The sequence below is a fragment of the Arvicola amphibius genome, chromosome 14 (assembly GCF_903992535.2).
Source record: "Arvicola amphibius chromosome 14, mArvAmp1.2, whole genome shotgun sequence".
Classification (NCBI taxonomy): domain Eukaryota; kingdom Metazoa; phylum Chordata; class Mammalia; order Rodentia; family Cricetidae; genus Arvicola; species Arvicola amphibius.
Window position 1 is genome coordinate 20184564 of NC_052060.1, and position 18163 is coordinate 20202726.

The window sequence follows — 18163 nt, forward strand, 5'->3', positions numbered from 1 at the left end:
GCCCAGGGTTACATTCCCCATCACTGCAATATAAAAAATTTTTTTTAATTTAATGTAAAGCTGACTTATGACTCAGAAGATTTTTTGTATGTGGGCAGCAACAGCCTATGTGTGGTCAGAGGACACCTCGCAGGTTGTCAGGCTCGGCAGCATCCATGGAGTCATCTTGCTGACCTTTAATTTCTAGTCATCACAGACCAGCTGCTCAGTGTGAAACATGACTAGGCTTTGTTTGAAGCGGAGCATTTCCCCTTAAACGCAGTTGGTACACTGTCTCCTGCTCCACTGAACACTTCTGTAAGGCAGCTTCTGAGTATTCTTCAATTGGCCAGAACAGCCAGTGGGTTAAGACAATCCCAACATTATTTTGATCCAGTTTGTTCTACCAAACAGATCTTAATGTTTTTCAAAACAGAACTTAAAAAAATGGTGTTCATACAATCCAAGTATAACGTCAATTACTTTTGATGTACACAAAGCAAACACTCCCCAACCCTATCACTAAGAATTCTGTAAGATTCGGCACAGCACATGTAGTTCCAATATACAAGGAATAAAGTGTACAGGGCACATGTTCACAGGATGGGGCTGAAGCCAGAGGTTTCTCCTTCCATGCCAAGATGAACTCAGGTCTGGCTGGCTGGGTTGGTTGCAAGCACCTTTACAGGCTGAGCAGCACATTTGTTTTAAAAGACACTTTTGCTCAAGATTTCTCCACACAAAACTGCAGACATTTTACCAGTTTCCATAATGCTTTTCCTTACACGTTAACAAATGCGGGGAAGCCAACACCCAGGATAAAGGATTTAATCCAGTATTTATTCCATACTCATGATGGTTTTCTGAAATCAGAATACAAGTCATAAGAACAATCTATCAAATAATCTGCTGATAGTCTTAAATAACGCAGCACTGCATTACTGTTATATGTTCCTAGATTAAGTTTAAAAACTCAAACAGCATCTTCATCGATAAAAAAAGTTTTCAATTTTAAAAAAAGGATACTATATCAAGCTGTTTCATAATTTAAGTATTCTCCATTTATAAAAATGCTTTGGAAGCTTGAGGCTTGAATGCTTCACTGCCCGCGTGCCCCACCCTCTCCCCATCACTTGTTAGTATAGGGCTGCTGCAATGCCAGGCTTTACACGGCTTTTTTAATATAGTACTTTTAAAATCTGAGAAAGAATTCAAGGAGGGGAAAAGCACATGTCAATGTATTTTTTTTAAAAAAGAAACTAAGTGAATAAATTTTAGGCATACTAACAATGTCCCTTTGAGGTAGAATGCTAAAAGGACTTTTGATCAAATCACAGCCTAATTTAAACCTCTCATAAATTTTCTCTAACATTAGCTGTGGAGAATATTAAGTATAACATATTAACAAGAGCTTCCAAGATAATATACAGTGGACAAGAATGTTAACCCTACAACTGTTGCCTTCTTGTATATTGAAAGCACATAATTCTCCTAAAACAAACATCCAAGATCCATTCCCAAAGTCTTTAGCATTCTATTATGAAAGCACAGCCATGCTAACTTCAGTACACAACCATAATCCCACACCTACAAAACAAAAATAGAATTGGTGGCAGTTTATTGCCTTATACAAATTTAACCAACATGGCAACCATGCCAAAGGAATTAAAACATTTTCAGGACATATGTACAGACTGTACATCTTAAAAACAAACAAAAATGCAAGAACAATCTGTGCATCATGTGTCAACTCAACTGGGTGAAAACATCAATGCAATATATGGGATTACAAAGGCACTTCCCTACACAAAGGAAATGAAAACACAGCCTACAGGGAGCTCAGAGTGCATTACTACTGCACAATCTTAACTTGGGGGAAAAAAAGCAGAATTTAATCAACATTTATAGGATTCAATGTGATCCAATTTTACAAAATCTTCACACAGTCTCATCTTTGTTTTTATGTTCTCTTTCTTGGCTCTCTGGCTCTACACTCTGGCTCCTCTGATGATCCTGTCTGTCTGACTGGTCCTTGCCATCCCCATGATCTCTCTTGTGGGAGCGGTCTTGGCTTCGGCTGCGCTTTCTAGACTTCTCTTTGCTAGGGCTGTGTTCTCGTTTTCTCAATTTTTCAACACTGCCAGTTCTTCCTTGACTGCCACTTCTACTTCTTTTATTTGACTTTTCTTTGCTTTCGTTTTTATGTTTGCTTGACTTGTCTTTGCTCCTGCTCCTGCTCCGTTTCCCTGCATTTCTGCTTCGGCTTCTACTTCTGTGTTTCCTTTCTCTGCTTCTACTTCTGCTGTGTTTTTTCTTGGAATCTTTTTTGTCGTCTCTGTGTCGCCTATCCTCCTTGTCTTCTTTGTGCTTCTTCTCCTCTCCCTCACCCCTACTCCTCTGCTCCTTGGAGCGCTCTCTCGATCTCTCCCGGTCCCTTTCTCCTCTCTCCTTATCATAATCTCGATCTCGTCTTCGACCTCTCTCATTTTCTTTCTCTCTTTCCCGATCCCTGTCTCTTCTATCCCCTTTCCTATCACGACTTCGACTGCGACTTCTATGCCTTTCCCTACTCCGGCTGTGCCTGCGCTCTAACCCCCGATCAATACTTCGGGATCTTCGCCTTTCCTTCTCTCTCTCTTTGGCTTCCCGCTCTAGTCGCTGCCGTTCTTTCTCTCTTTCTAATTCTCTGTCAAAACTAGAAGATCCATGGCCCTCCCGGTGATGACTTCTACTTCTGGATCTTCTTGGAGATCTCCGTGGACTCAGTGATCTCCTTGGAGACCTAAGAAGAGGAAAGGAAGAAACTAGAGTAAATAAAACACTGTAAGGGAAGGAAGAAACTAGAGTAAATAAAACACTGTAAGGGACAGGGCACTTGCAGTTCAGTAGACACTTGCCTGGCACACTGTCGAGCCACTGGAACTGACATTCAGTAACAAACATTCTCCAGTACTCAGCACATAAGAACCAAACAAATACACTCTAAAAATTTCATCACTTCACATACACACCAAATACTTTGACGGGTATAATTTGGGGTAGAGTGCTTGCTTAGCAACTATTTCGGTCAATGCTAAGCAGCAAAGGGGTACAAGAAAATAAATGAACTGTTCTCAGTAGAGACACACAATTTTACTGAAAATGTGATGGAAGAAAAAAACACCAGTATTTTTTTGAAGGATAAAACAAAACAAACATACTCTAAGAACTTATCACTCCCCAGGAATCACCAACTTTGCACAGGCCCATCTTAAAACATGGTAGTCTACACCACCTGGACCGCCGGCGCTCAACATGTCTGTCTATCTCCTCAGCCCCTTCCTTGCCATCTTTTTTCATCTTCCTAGGCCGGGTTTTAATCTGTTGGTCAATATTCTTCTGAACTGGAACTGGGATTCTTGGAAACAACGTAGAGAACCACTCCAGCTTTGTGAGAAAGGAGCGGAGCATCTCTCCAATGGTCATTACACAGCCTCCGCCAGCTTTCACATCCAGGTCCTAGGAAACATAAAAGACACCCTACTGGTTAAAAAAAAATCCGTTATCTCAACATATACGTGAACACTAAAAAAGAAAAAAAATCTTTTTACCATCTTTGGAATCAAGTATAAAAAAACTAATAGAAAAATTTCAATTTCTGTATCCTAATCTGGCAATGAATGAAGAATATTTGGGCTAATTGTATACATGCAGGTGAGAACAAACCCTGCAGCCTCTTGGGCATAAAGGGAACTGACTAATGAAAAATATTAAAAAGCCCCCTACATTGCTAAACTATGTGGAACAAGTGATTTAAATTTATATTCCACACACCTACACTTGAGGACACATTTGCACATATCATACCTAGCACTGAAACCTAGCTATGTAGGAACTACGTCCAGATAATTCCTGTCTAAAGGTTATCTTCTAACAGCTGAAATACAAAATGAAGCCCTGCTAAAACTGGAAGCAATAGCAAACCAACTGCCATGAAGCAGTGAGGTTTCTAAAGTTATGTACAAAATAAATAAATGAACAAATAACTGGAAACGCATAATCCATGATGACCATTGTCTCTGGAAAGGGTCATTACCGCATGGAGGCCTTCTTGCTATGCCCTCTCACAGCTCAGGACATGTTAGTCAGCTATTGTCAGTCCCAAACCTATAGTGCAAGCACACAAGGAAAGTGACATTTGTTATCTAAACAGGAAAACAAGAGCTAAAGGTAAAACTGCTTGCACTCACACACATTTAAGTGTTCAGATATACAGTATTTCCAAATATAATCGCTGCAGATATCTAAAGAAGAAAACATATGTTAGCTCAAACAGAGGACCTCAGGCTTGTAAATACAATATAGAACAGGTAAACCAGAAACATTCAGAAATCTAACACAGCTTTTTTAAAAAATAACATGCCTTTTTAAAGTGCTTTATTCTTAAAAACAAAAGCAAAAGAACCAACCAAAAACAAAACAGAAGAAAAACTAATGTAAACCAGGTGGTGGTGCACCTTTTATCCCAGCACTCCGAAGGCAGAGGCAGGTGGATCTCTTTGAGTTGGAGGCCAGCCTGGCCTACAGAGTGAGTTCCTGGGCAGCCAGGGCTGTTACAGAGAAACCCAGTAATCTCAAAGCCCCCCCCCCCCCCACAAAAACCAACCAACCATCAAAACAAAAACAACCAACCAAAATTCACATGTAAATAGAAGAAAAGTTTAACAATTATGAGGAAAATAACCAGCATTGCTAGGCTCGACAGGCATGCTTGTAACCTTGCATTAGGGAGTAGGACAGGATCAGACTTCCCTTCTCAGGTAGTCTGAGGCCAACCCAAGTTACATAAGACCTTGTCTCAAAAAAGTTCCTTTTGCCTACATTAGTAACTTTTTTTTTGATGGGCATCTAAACAAAATGAAATTTTTATGAGAAGCATGAATTCATCAAATGACAACAAAATTCTTTTAAGACAAGGTCTCCCTATATAATCCTGGGTGGTCTGGGATTTACTATGTAAACCAGGCTGGTCTACACTCAGCAATCCACCTGCCTCTGTCTCCCAAGTGCTGGAACTGAAAATGTGCCCCACTAAGCATCAAACAAATTTGTTTGATCTCACAGAAGCAGCTGTAACTATACCATATAAACTCTGAAACACAAATAGTGATAAAAAGTAGATCTACTGATAATATAGCTCACAACTGAGTAAGTATATGCTGACACTATAGTCTTCAATTCGTGAGTAAATTAATACAGGCATGATTTTAATCTTCTCTTGTCTCAGGGCTTAAGATGGTGACCAGATTTAGACTAAAAAAACCCTAAAATGCTAATCTAAGGAAAAAAATGTGGTGGGCTTTTTTTTTGGGGGGGGGGGAGTGTTGGGGTTCAAGACTAGAACCATGTACATTGAGTATGATTAAGTTTTTAAAAATTTTAAGCCGGGTCTCTAAAAAAAGTATACTCTGTGTGGTATACTGGATTACAGGTCTGAGGTTGCCCTGAATAACGCTGAGTAATCTGGCTCAAAAAGAAAACAGAAGAATTATAATTATTTCCTCACCTTGGAAAAGCATAATTGTCAGGCCATCTAAGCCAATACCAACTCTTTGTAGCTCTGTACTTATAAGCAAATATGAATATTGCCGCTTGAAAAAAAGGTCACAGTAAAAACCCCAACTTCCAGTGGATTTAAATGCCCACAGCCACAGCAGTACATGCCTTCTCCACTGTATCCACCACCTTAGACAGTAGTTACCAGCTGTCCAAGTTAGGATCAACACAGCACAGTGTGATTTGGAAGAGAAAAGGTTATTATTCAAGTTATTAAAACACAGAACTCTTAAAACATTAAAATAACTTAAAAATTTAACCTAACATGGAAAGCCATCAAATCTTAGCAAAAGGATAATACCAAAAGTAGGATTGAAGAAATAAATCTACAAAAATGCTGGAGACATTAAATCCAACAAATAAAAGATCAAGAAGAGAGTGACCGAAGAAAGCCGATTCCGCCTGCTGACATACCTCCTCATCATCAAGGAAGGGCTCAAACCAGTCCCACAGGTCTGTAGGGGGTTGTGTATACCTAAGATCATGAAAAAAAATCCATTAGTTTATGGGATTTAAAATAAAATGCTCATTTAAAAATGTAGATAAGTGTATGTTCACCTTATATACATAAATCCAAGGGCTCTGATATACGGAGAGTCTGTATGTGTTATGAGACCCATCACTTGCTTTCGAGTTAACTTCAGGGTGAATAATTTGTATAACAGGCAAAAAGCGGTAGAAACAATGCCTCCTGTTCCAACACCTCGAACCTTTACAGGAAAACAAAGTTAATAAAAATTAATAAACAGATACTTAATACCTATCGATTTGTGCTTGTTTTAGATATCAATACCATGATCTAGATCTACAAATAGAGTATAAAAACTAATACTTCTCCTAACCTAAGTCAACGGAGACTTGAATTTTACATTTTTGAAAATTTCTAAGATCTGCCAATGAATTGTCATTTAGCTTTTCTATAAACTTAGCAGACGGAAAAACTGGAAAAAAATGCACGTACTTCTACTTACCCCTCCGCACATCCCCGTCTGGCCAGCTGTCTTCCTGCTTCCTTTCTCCCAGGGCTCAACATGTGTGACCTGAAAATAAAAAAGAAGAAGACAACAAACGTTCCTACTCTGAATCTTCCGAGTAAAGCAAGCTCAGCTTATCAAGAGTCGCGCCACTGAGTGCGTTATCCACACCACCCTGTACTCACACTACGTATATAAACCACCTTTGGGGAAACCGCTCAGACAGAATACTAACAAAACTGGCATGTCTTCAAAGCAGACAGCTCGTTAAACTAGCTGTATAGACAGGTCATACTCACAAGGAGGTCAGGAAAGTTCTACAATTTCCTACATTTGCAAAAATTAGTATTTAGCAGTACTTTATCTTTTATGTAATTTAAAAAAGTTTTCTAAGAAAAAAAGCTTTAAGATTTCTCCTAAATGGTGTAGTTTTATGGGAAATTTAAATCCACATCACAAAATTAAATGTTTTCCAGGGCTTCTGCTGCTCAGTAGCAGGTAAGGTACTTGTTTAAGGCCTGCGCTGGGGGGTCGGGGGGTGGGTGTGAGATGGTCTCACTCGGTAGCCTGGGTCTTACCACTTAGACCAGGCTGGCTGAGAACTTTACCAAGATCCTCCTGCCTCTGCCTCTCAAGTGTTTGTATCACTACCATATTTAGCTTGGGACTTCTTATTTCTAGTTTTCATCTGGATCATGTTCATTCTCAAAGATTAAAATCACAAAGCCACAAGATCATACAGCCTTACTGCAAACCCAGAGTATAAAATAAAGCTAAGTGTGACAACATATAGCAAATGTAACATCTTTGCCAAAGGGAGCACCCTACGAAAAAAGCTTTACCTAAAATATAGCAAAAAGCTACCACTGAAACAGACAAGCCAAAAAATACTAGATCTGTTTTTGTTTCTTAAAACAAATAAACCCTGCTCTTTATTTCTGCCCATACACTGTAACACTTCGTTTCAGTGGCTTCAGACAAAAACAACAAAACCCTTATATTTAAAATGAAGCACAAAAAAACCCTACATTAAGTTGAAGCTGTTTTGCTCACTCAGCTCCTCCATTTCTTTCCTGTTCCCAACAACGGAGCTGTGAAACCTCGGGCCCTGTCCATGTCGGGTAAATGCAGTACCAGTTTGGATTGAGCCACAACCCCTTTCTATCCCTTAAAGGGGACCCAAAGTTACAAATGCAAAACTGAAAGCCTATAAACTTCAAAGATTATTTGATCCAAAGAAACTCATAAGTTTAGGTCATGTTTGATGGTTTTATTTTTAATTACGTGCATGTGTGGGTCTGTGGAGCCCAGAAGGGTGATCCTCTGGAACTGGGGAACAGGAGGTCGTGACCTACTAAATGTGAATGGTGGGAACTGAATTTAGGTCCTATGCAAATACATGTTCTTAATCCATGGGCATTGCTCTATCCCCTGAGATTTTAGTTTTAAAAATGAATTTAAATATACTTTAGTGGAAAAAGTGGTCTCCAAATACAACATTTGAAATTACCCTGAAAGATCAGTCTGTATTTTAAAACAACCCGTCAAGAAGCGCAGGGACCCAATTCCTCAAGGTTACTGCATAAACTAACTGTTCATCATCCTACATCCACCTTCCAAAAGTTAGTTTTACAAACATCTACTCCGGGTATCGGTTACACCTACATTAACAAGCTTTTGTAAGAGAATACCAAGAGGGCTGGTGTAATCTATATCTCCAAAGTTAAGATTTTTCCATAAAAAAACAATTAGTATCTCAAAAAAATTCTTACCTAAACATGTAACTGGGAGAAAAGTAAGTAAAATAAAATATAGAATTTCTTTTTGGTAACACATGTATATTTAGATAACACAAAATATATTTCGTCTGTCTCAAGTTTCTAAGTGTCAAGACAAGAAAAATTCGATGTATTTTATTTTACATGCTCTAGCGAAAAAATGCTTAAAAGACATCAAGACTATTAATACTCATTAAAATATAAATTAACTTCGGAGGCCTGGAAGGTATTTTTTTAACTACCTAATTTGCAAGGAAGTGGAGAATCTAGTCAGTGAGACCAAAATCAATGGCCCAAAACCAAACAAAAAAAAAAAAAAATCTAATTAGCCATTCATTTAACCAGGGAAATGCATTTATGGCGATTGAGCATGATTAATAGTGCATACCTCTACCTGCGACCCTGGGCTGCTCCGAGCCTCGCTGCAAGACTGAGTCAATCCTGCTAACGAAACAAGAACTGAGACACGAGTGCAGTGAGGAGGCGCCAGGTGAGCTCCCCAGCACAGCCAAGCCAGCACCGACCCTGCCGCAGAAGCCCAGGGCCCAGAGGATTCTAATTATGCCCAACGCACAGGTGGCTGAGACCTCCGACTCCTGACTTCCTGCTGGGAACATTTCCAGGCCTTCTGTACACCTCTCTACACCGGCACACCGCGCCACCCTCAGCCCTCCCGCCCCACCCCGACACACGCACACTAACCAAGTCTGGTCGGGATTGGAGAGTTAACGAAGAACGCGAGGCCGACACGCAAGTAATTACTCCAGCAATGCCGCTGGCCCGAGGGGCAGCGGAAGCACCACCAAGTTAGTGCTTGGTCGACACGGGTAAAAGGGAGTCAATTTTAAAATGGTGAACTTGGACGGGCTTCTGGTAATACTTTTCTCCTCTCCCATAACCCTTTTGCCCAACAGCTCCCTGGGGGACGGGCAGGAGGTTGGGGCAGGTTAAAGATCGATTGTGGCGGGCTCGCCCGGCTCTTGAAAAAAAGAAAAGGGGGGGAAAACCCTAAAACCAACAACCCACGGAACCTGAAAAGGAGAAAGAGGGCGGCCCTAGCCCGACCCGTCCCAAACCAGCCAGGAGCCGCACTTCTCCCTCCGCCAACTTCCACCCTCCCCCCAAAATCCTCGGGTCTCGGGGGGGGGGAGGGAGGGACGCTTCCACCGGTCTCCGACAACCCGCTCTGCCGGGCTCACCCCCAAACCGAGGGGCCTGGGGGCTGCGTACCTTAAAGTAGATCTCGTCCACCACCTCGTGGTAGGTCTTGAGCTCGTAAAGCTGCACTTTGAAGTAAGGCGACGACAGGATGTTGGTGAGGATCATGGGGTTGAGGTTCATGGTCTTCTCGTTGCCCCACAGCGGCAGCACGTTGCCCTGCTTGCCCGACACCGCCGGCTTGGTGGCGCCGCCGCCGCCGCATGGCTGCTGCTGCTGCTGGGCCACGGCCGCGGCCGCCTGGTGCTGCGGTTGCGAGTTGCCTGTCAGCGCGGGGCTGTTGTTAGCCATGTTGCCGCGGCAGGAAGGAGGGAGGGAGGAGGGGGAGGTCCAAGCTCGATCGCGCTCTTCGGGACAACGGTCCCGGACCTACTCCATGGAAGGCCGTCGGGCCGGGGAGCCCGCCGCGCTGTGCCCCAGCCGAGCGTGGGAGTGCAACTGGGACGCCGACACACGGACCCCGGGCCCCGGGGCGGACAGCAAACGCAAGCCGCGAGGACGCCGGGCGCAAGGCAGAGCGGCGAGCCAGAGAGCACGATCTCTTCCGCCAACTGCCCCTGGGAACAAGATGGCGGGCCCAGCGGAAGTGACGACGCACGCCCGGGCGTTCGAGCTCAGTCCGTGGCCAATCAGAGCCGCCCGTGTTCCTTTTCCTGGTTGCGCGAGGTCGCTGCTGGTTGGGTCCGCTGCGGCGGTCTCTGTGCCACCCTGATGGGTTCCTCCTGGGAGTTTGGCCCCGAGGGGAAAAGGGATTTAGACCCGGTCGCTGGGCATTAGTTTGAATCGGCGGTTTAAGGTTTTAGAGGCAGGAGGGGGGTCTCGTCGCCCTTACGCACTGCGCTTGGCTAATGCGTGAGTCTTTACTCCTACGGCGCTTCCGAGGTCTCAAGAGTTAATTCTGTTAAGATTCCCCAGAAAGAACTAGAGTCGTCAGGGAATCCCACTTCTCTGTACGACTCAGATAAAGGGTCCTTGAGCCTTTCTCAGAGAAGTGTCCAACCGGAAGTCGTAGACAGCCTCAATTTACTCACATAGAATTAGGGTAGCTCCCCCCCCCCCGCAAAAAAAATACACAGGGTTTCTCTGTGTAGCTTTGGGGCCAGTCCTGGAACTCGCTGTGTAGACCAGACTGGCCTTGAATTCACAGATCACCTGCCTCTGCCTCCTGAGTGCTGGGGTGGCCTTCAGCCACCACCACCACCCGATTTTTTTGTTTTTGTTTGTTGGTTTTTAAAGACAGAGTTTGGAGCCTGTTCTGGAACTCGCTTTGTAGACCAGCTGGCCTCGAACTCAGAGATCCGCCTGCTCCTGCCACTTGAGTGCTGAGTTTAAAGGCGTGCGCCACTGGCTAGATCGGGATAACACTTTAACTGGATTGTGAGTGTTAAAGTACTCTCAGCTGGCGCGGTGGTGGTGTCCCCTTTAATCCCACTGCTGGGGAAGAAGGGGCAGGCCAACCTCTTGAGTCAGAAACCACCTGATCTACATAGTGAGCTCCAGATCAGCCAAGGCTCCACAGAGAGAACAATCTCAAAAGAACAAAAAGCAGAAAACGCTGCTACCCTGCCTGGAGTGCCTCGAATCTGTCTTTTGTAATTTTTAGACAGGGACACTAGTATGTAGCCCAAGCTGGCCTCAAACACAGGACAACCTTTCTGGAATACTGGGATTTCAATCGTGAGCCACCACGTGTAGTGAGATAGTTATATATGGCACAGCTGAACTGGGTTGGGCACCAGGGGTGGCGGTGGGGGTGGTGAAATGGTATAAAGGAATCATCAAGGGTCAGTTCTCAAAGGCTACTGACAACTTAAGATGGAGTTTGAGAGTTAAGTGAAGGCTATAGCACTCTGACGTATCTTTGGATGGTATGGGGTGGGCATTTCACTGGCAGAGAATAGCCTAAGCATAGAAGCCAAAATCAGGCTTACTAGGTGGTAAATAGCACAGCTGGCAAGAGGTTAGGAGATAGGCTTTTGGGGGAGTAGTGGCGATAAAATGCCTATATTGTCACAGTGAAACATTAGGAATTTAAGACTTAAATGAAATGTTACTCCACATCTTTATAGCATGTGTATCTATTTACTTAAATCAGGCTAGGCTTGGTTTTGGTGGCCACATCTGTAATGCCAGCATTCGCGAGGCTGAGGCAGATCAATCAAGGGTCCAAGACCAGTCTGGGCTATATAACAACAACTTGACTTTTAAAGAATCAAGCTGTTGGTGTTTTGTTCAATGACAGAACACATGTTTAGCACATGCAAAGTCAGTTTAATTCCAACACATTTGCATGCTTCTGTGCATATTCATGTACACACATGTTAGGGGTTGTAGATGTACCTCAGAGGTAGAGGCTTTGTTTAGCAAGCAGGATTTTTAGCCCCACCACTGGAAAAAGAAAATAGTTCATACATATAATTGTACCACCGACCTTAATGTCTACTTTGTATTACTAATGCTAATATTTCTGGCTTCAGTCCATTTTTGCAGAGATTGCCAGAATAATTCCAGGGTACCTCTGCTCCTGGCTGCCTCCTTAGCCACAAACTCAACTGAGTGCCATCCAATGATATTTTTCATTCTATTTAATTCCTGCTTGTGTTGCATTTGACTGTTTATTCTTTCCTGGGAGCTTTTGGGTTAGGAAGTTTCAAGGCAGAAAATTTTAGTTTCAGCAGTATATACACAAAGGGGGTAGAGATAGAACAAAGGATATTGGGAGATGGGCAATGAGTTGAAACCAACTGCTCCCCAAACTGAATCCTATTGATCACCCCTCAGAGGGAAATCCATATGCAGTCCTGGTTTGCAAGTCAACATTTTGTCAGTGACTATATGACATAAGTCACTTTGGGTTCTGTGAGGGGGGTGGTGATAAGAGAGGAATTGATATCAAGAGGTCCAGCAGGGTCTGGGGTGTGAAGGTGAACTTTCTGGGTGGAGGTCTATACTTGTGGAATGAATGAAGAAAGTGTGTTACTAGAGGAGAGATTTATTTGGGTCATGAGTTCAGAGGCTTAAGTCTGTCATCACTTGGCCGTGTTAGTTCTGAGCCTGTGTATGCCGGTGTTACTGGTGCATCTCAGGGCTGTGTGTGCCAGTGTTACTGGTGCATCTCAGGGCTGTGTGTGCTGGTGTTACTGGTGCATCTCAGGGCTTCCCTGCCGAAGTATCCACGTTCTTGTGTCCTACAGCAAGGGATTTGATCAGGACATGTGGTTAGAATAGACGTAGAAAATTAGAAAGGGAAAGCACTCCCAGTGGGAGTGGACTAGTGAGCTGAGAGAAAGGCTCCCCAACTGTTGGGCTGAGAGCCATGTGACACTTTTAGTGCATTTACATACCTGCCCCTCTCTGGTTTGTAAATGGTAGGTTTCCGTTGAACATGCTCCCTTTGCTAGTGAAGCCCGGGTGTGGAAGGGAAGGGTTTCCTTTCCAGTCTTTTTTTTTTTTTTTGAGACAGAGTTTCTCTGTGTAGCTCTGGCTGTCCTGGAACTCACTCTGTAGTCCAGGCTTGCCTCAAACTCATGAGATCTGCCTCTCTCTGCCTCCCGAGTGCTTAGATTAAAGGTGTGTGCCACCATCACTCAGCACCAACTGACTTCTTTTATATGTTGATTATCATTATCATCATCACCACCATCATCATCATCATCATCATCATCATTACATATTTTCAGAACGTGATCAGAGAGCCTGTCTCAGAAAAGGTTACTCACCTTAAGTCACACAGGAAGCGGAGAGAGACAGGAAAGGGTAAAGACAAGAGAAAGCTCTCAAGAACTTGCCTTTATGACCTCCCTCCTCCAACCAGCCCACCTCTGAAAATTTCTACTACCCTCCAATAGTTCACTTAAATTATGAATCCATCAGTGGGTTCAGGTGTGTTGGGCTACCTGTGGCCCAACACTAATTCATCAACTAATTTCATTTATAACTTGATTAGGAGAATACTTCTCAATTCTCAAAAGAGTTCGTTTGCATGGATCTGCAGCATGAACTTTGTGTCGGTAGTGAGGGGAAAGAGATGCAGCTGCTCTCTCCTGTGCCCTGCACCCTGAGCACTTCCCCGAAGCTTTACCGACCTTGACTAATCAGGTCAAACCTTGATGCTGGAAAGACTTTCAGGGCTAGCTGGCATAGTCAAGCCAAGTTGGGAGTTTTATTAAAGATACTTAATATTGGCCAGGCAGTGGTGGCGCATGCCTTTAATCCCAGCATTCGGGAGGCAGAGGCAGGCGGATCTCTTGAGTTTGAGGCCAGCCTGGTCTACAAGAGCTGGTTCCAGGACAGGCTCTAGAAACTACAGGGAAACCCTGTCTCGAAAAAAAAAAAAAAAAAAAAAAAAAAAAAAAAAAAAAAAAAAAAAAGATATTTAATATTGGCTTAAGCACGAGAGTTAAGAGAAAGAGGTACTCCAGAGGAAGTAATGTGCGTCAGAGTACATGTGTGGGCCTCTCCAAGAGTCACAGAAAGCAAGACACCTCTAAATGTGGCATGGGCTTCTCGGAGAGTGAGCACTTCGAAGCTGGGCAGTGGTGGCGCACACCTTTAATCCCCACCCTTGGGAGGCAGAGGTAGGTGGATCTTTGTGAGTTTGAGGCCAGCCTGACCCTACAGAGCAAGTTCCAGGACAGGCTCCAAAGCTACACAGAGAAACCCTTTCTAAAAAAAGAGCGAATACTTCATACTACTCATAGAAGCCATTTTGGTGGCTTTCAAACCCAAAGATTAAGAAACCTTTTTTAGGAGCTGGAGAGATGACTCAGGTTAAGAGCACTGGCTGTTCTTCTAGAGATGCTGAGTTCAATTCCCAGTAACCGCATGGTGGCTCACAACCATCTGTCTTATGCTTTGTGCTGGCATAAAGGCAGACATGAAGACAGAGCACTCTTACATAAAATAAATAAATCTTTAAACAGAGAAACCTTTTTTACCTCCTCCCCTTTTGCTAAGAGGTATACATGAAGTGGCTCTGGGCGTGCTTTGGATGACATTACAATCTGATAGGGTAAAACCAGAAGCTACTAGGATTGCACAAGGGTTTAAGGCATATCCTTTCCCTGTAACCAGGGTTCTTGGTGAGAGTCCCAGAAAACTGCAGGTTTGTGAATGGGAAGGCAGGTGGCCATAGGCAGCTGTTAATTGTGCAGGAATTCTTGTTCAGCTGCTGGTGAGAGGTGTCAATCAGATGCTTGAGTTTGGGGGCTTTTTTCCTTTTCATCTTCTCCCCATTTTGTCTGCCTTTCTCTCCTGCCTTATTTGTAGATTTCAATGTTGTGTTCCAGCCAAAAGGGTGGATGTGCCAGAGTTCTCCTGGTGATTGAACGCACCAAAAGAATAAGCCTTCTAATGCATCAACCTCGTCTTCTTTTTTCTTCATGTAATTAAAGTTTATTTGAACACAAGCTACTTTCTCTGTTTATAAGATTGCTGTCAGCAGTGTCAGCATGTCCTGCTAAGGGGACAGATTTCTGCAGGTGTCTAAAGCCAGTTGCTTTGGCTCCCACCTGTTTCTCTTACGCCGGCAGATACATACACACATATGCTTGCTAGAGCCTTTCTAAGGAAGTCTCTTGTTCTCATGATTTCTTCAGAGAGGAAAAGGGGACCTGGGTAGAGACATAGGCTACTTTTGAGTGGATGAAGCCATTACACTCTTTCTTGAGGTCTCTGTGGCTAGCTCTGCTGCAGGTGTCCGCTGAGGCTCTTCTGTTTGCCTCTTTTGTTTGTTTCATTCTTGGGGGAATGGGGCATTTTGATTCTCACAGAAAACGCTGGTCTTTGTCACCAAATGGCTGTGTTGACCTCCACTGAAGCAGCTTCCCATAGCGGTTTTGGTGACTGTGCATTAATTGTATGGCCAGCTCATGCTTTTTCTTGAGCAGGGACTGCACCCCTGGTTTGTGCTTACACCACGCTTTCTGAGGGTCTCAGCCACTGCCTCGGCACGCGTCTCAGAGAGCATGTAGGAGTCATGGAAATCTTGAAGCACTTTGACCACCTCTAGGTGGTCGAACTGCACAGCATCATCCATGGGAATGTTGCCCTACCTGTCCTTGACAAAAGGATCCCTTTGCGAGCCTTGATCAGAAATTTGACAACTTCAATGTGTCCTTCAGCTGCAGCAACATGCAGGGCAGTGCAGGAATCATAGTCTTTCTGCTCCATGTCCATGGCTGACAGAGCAAACCTTTGCAGAGCCGAGACATCTCCACTATATGCAGCAAATAACAGGTTTCACCATGGTCTTGTTCCGGCCTCCCCTCCTTCCCGCTGTGGGTCTAACTTCTGAATACAGTGCTGCAGGTTGTCATAGTTGTGGAAATTAAAGAGACACCGACTTTTGGCAGAAGCTGATGCCCCTTTGGCTGTTCCCCAGGTTGTCTAACAGGTGACAGACACATCATCCCTGTGGCATTGGGTACAACCAGGAGGATGGCTCCTGACACAGCTGACTTGGCTGCAGACCCACACGGAAGGCACCCAGAGAAGTCATTCATGCCACAGGAGTGCATGAGGCTGAGGGACTTACGCACTGTTTCAGCACTTAGGACGCTCTTGCCTGTGATGGGGCAGATGCCACCGCTGGTGAGAGTGGCTGCCACGACACTGCCTAATTCACAGGTAACCTTGACAGGCACACCTGGAAAGAGAGATTGAGGGCAGCCATCATGTCTGTTCCCCTGGGGAAGCACTTCTTTTCCTTGAGGGAATAGCCGATGGTGTAATTCCACTTCCCAGTTTCCTTCTCAGACTGGAATATGGCATTGCCGAACCCCGTGAATTCCTTCCCAGCCATCTTGTTCAGATACTGCAGTACGAAATCAAACTTCTCTGCTTTGTTAAAGTCCATCTTGGTCAAGGAGCTGATGACAATGGCACCAGTCTTGGCCATGGAGTTATAGGGGATTCTTTCCTCATTGAGGGAAATTTTGTTATAGCGCAGACTACTGGGTTCCTTGCCCACAAACTTGGACACATAGTCAATGCTCACAGAGATGGCATAAGTGAGGGGCATGACACAGAACTGCAGGCAGAAAGGGATCTTCATGTGGCCCAGAGTGCTGCTGGCCATCTCCAGTGCACAAGGAAACACCCCGAAGGGCAGTGTTTGACTTGGCCAGGTGAGGGATGTAGGCTGCTGCTTTGCCTCTGGTGAGCTCTTTGGCCCATGAACTCCTCAAAGTCAGGAATGACAAACTTCTTCCGGAATGCCTGAGTCAGGACCACAGTGTTGCGGCTTACACACTTTTGGAAGAGATCTCGGTCTAAAAGGCCACCACTGCTAGGCTCTTGGATCATGCACTGCATCTTGCTCATGCAGTCCTAGAGCCATGGGGCTGATGTCTGCACTCCAGTGGCTTTCAGGGCAGTAGTGAACTTGTGGATGGGGATCTGTCCCTGTCCCTCAGCAATGGTATAGAAGAGCAGGTCACCAAGTCGAGGCAGCATGCTGCTGTTTGATGCATCATGATCCCTGTGCTGTGGCTGGTAGCTGTACAGGGTCCCCTTGCCTTGCACCGTGGCCTCACTGTGGTTATACCGGACAACCCTGCCCAAGAGTGGGCCGCGGCTCGGGTGACCCTAACCTCCTCGCCAGCTCCAGCGGTGGCTGCTGTGCAGCTCAAGCGCGTTCTGCAGAACCCTCATAGAACACATGCCATCTCTGGCAGAGCGACCAGGATGCTCCAGAGCTTCAGACCAGTGAGAAGCAGCGAGGAGGGAGGGGCGGAATAGTGGAGGCTGAGCCTAGGGGTGGGAAAACCACTGCATGATCTTATGACAAGGTTTTGAAACTTCCCCCTCACCACTACTTTTCTCCCTCAGAAATTTTGATGTATCCTGAATTTATATGTAAATAAAATAGATATACAGACAATGGGGACATACAGAGATCAGTTGGTAGAATGCAATATTAACATTATATAAGCACAGAATTTGGCATGTGGACACTGGAGGATCAGAAGTTCACAATTATTCTCTAACACAATATAATCCAAAGATACACTAATATGATATTTACGTGTGGTAGCTTGAATGTAATTGGCTCCTGTAAGCTCATAGGGAGTGGTACTGTTAGGAGGTGTGGCTTTGTGTGGAATAGGAACTATGTCACTATGGGGGAGGGGTTTGAGGTCTCACACGTGCTCAAGTCTGCCCAGAGCCTCAGTTCACTTCCTGTTTGTTGCCCGTGGGTCAAAATGTACCTCCTTCTCGGCTCCCAGTTTCATCTCCAGCACTATCTCTGCCTGCTCGCTGCCTTGCTTCCCGCCATGAGGATGAGGGACTAAACCTCTGAAGTCAGCGAGCCACCCAATTAAATGTTTTCTTTTATAAAAGTTGTGGTAAAGGTGTCTCTTCACAGCAATAGAAACCCTAACTAAGACACGTGATAAGGAATGGTGATAGGAAATAATTAAGCTTTTGTTTTTTGCTTTTTGTAATTAAACCATATGTTTTTCCTCTGTCTCTCTCTCTTTTGGTTTGGGGTGGGGCAGGTTGCTCTCAAAATTTCTGTGCAACTCCTGATCGTCCTACCTCTACCTCCCGAGTGCCTGACTAGTTTTCTTTTTCCTTTCTCCTTCTCACCTTCCTTCCTTCCCTTTCTTTTTTTTC

General features: G+C 44.5%; 1 protein-coding gene and 1 pseudogene across 1 annotated transcript; both read right to left on the bottom strand.

The window, feature by feature from the left end:
- Window positions 1-798: 798 nt before the first annotated feature.
- Prpf38b (pre-mRNA processing factor 38B) lies at window positions 799-10113 on the bottom strand. The gene is made up of 6 exons (XM_038311402.1): window positions 9557-10113; window positions 6546-6614; window positions 6133-6284; window positions 5989-6049; window positions 3254-3477; window positions 799-2761 (listed from the first exon to the last, which is right to left on the bottom strand). The coding sequence occupies exons 1-6, from the start codon at window positions 9833-9835 to the stop codon at window positions 1918-1920; spliced, it is 1629 nt and encodes a 542-aa protein (XP_038167330.1). The 5' UTR covers window positions 9836-10113; the 3' UTR covers window positions 799-1917.
- Window positions 10114-15395: 5282 nt separating this feature from the next.
- On the bottom strand, window positions 15396-17206 carry LOC119800669 (annotated as a pseudogene).
- Window positions 17207-18163: the final 957 nt, after the last annotated feature.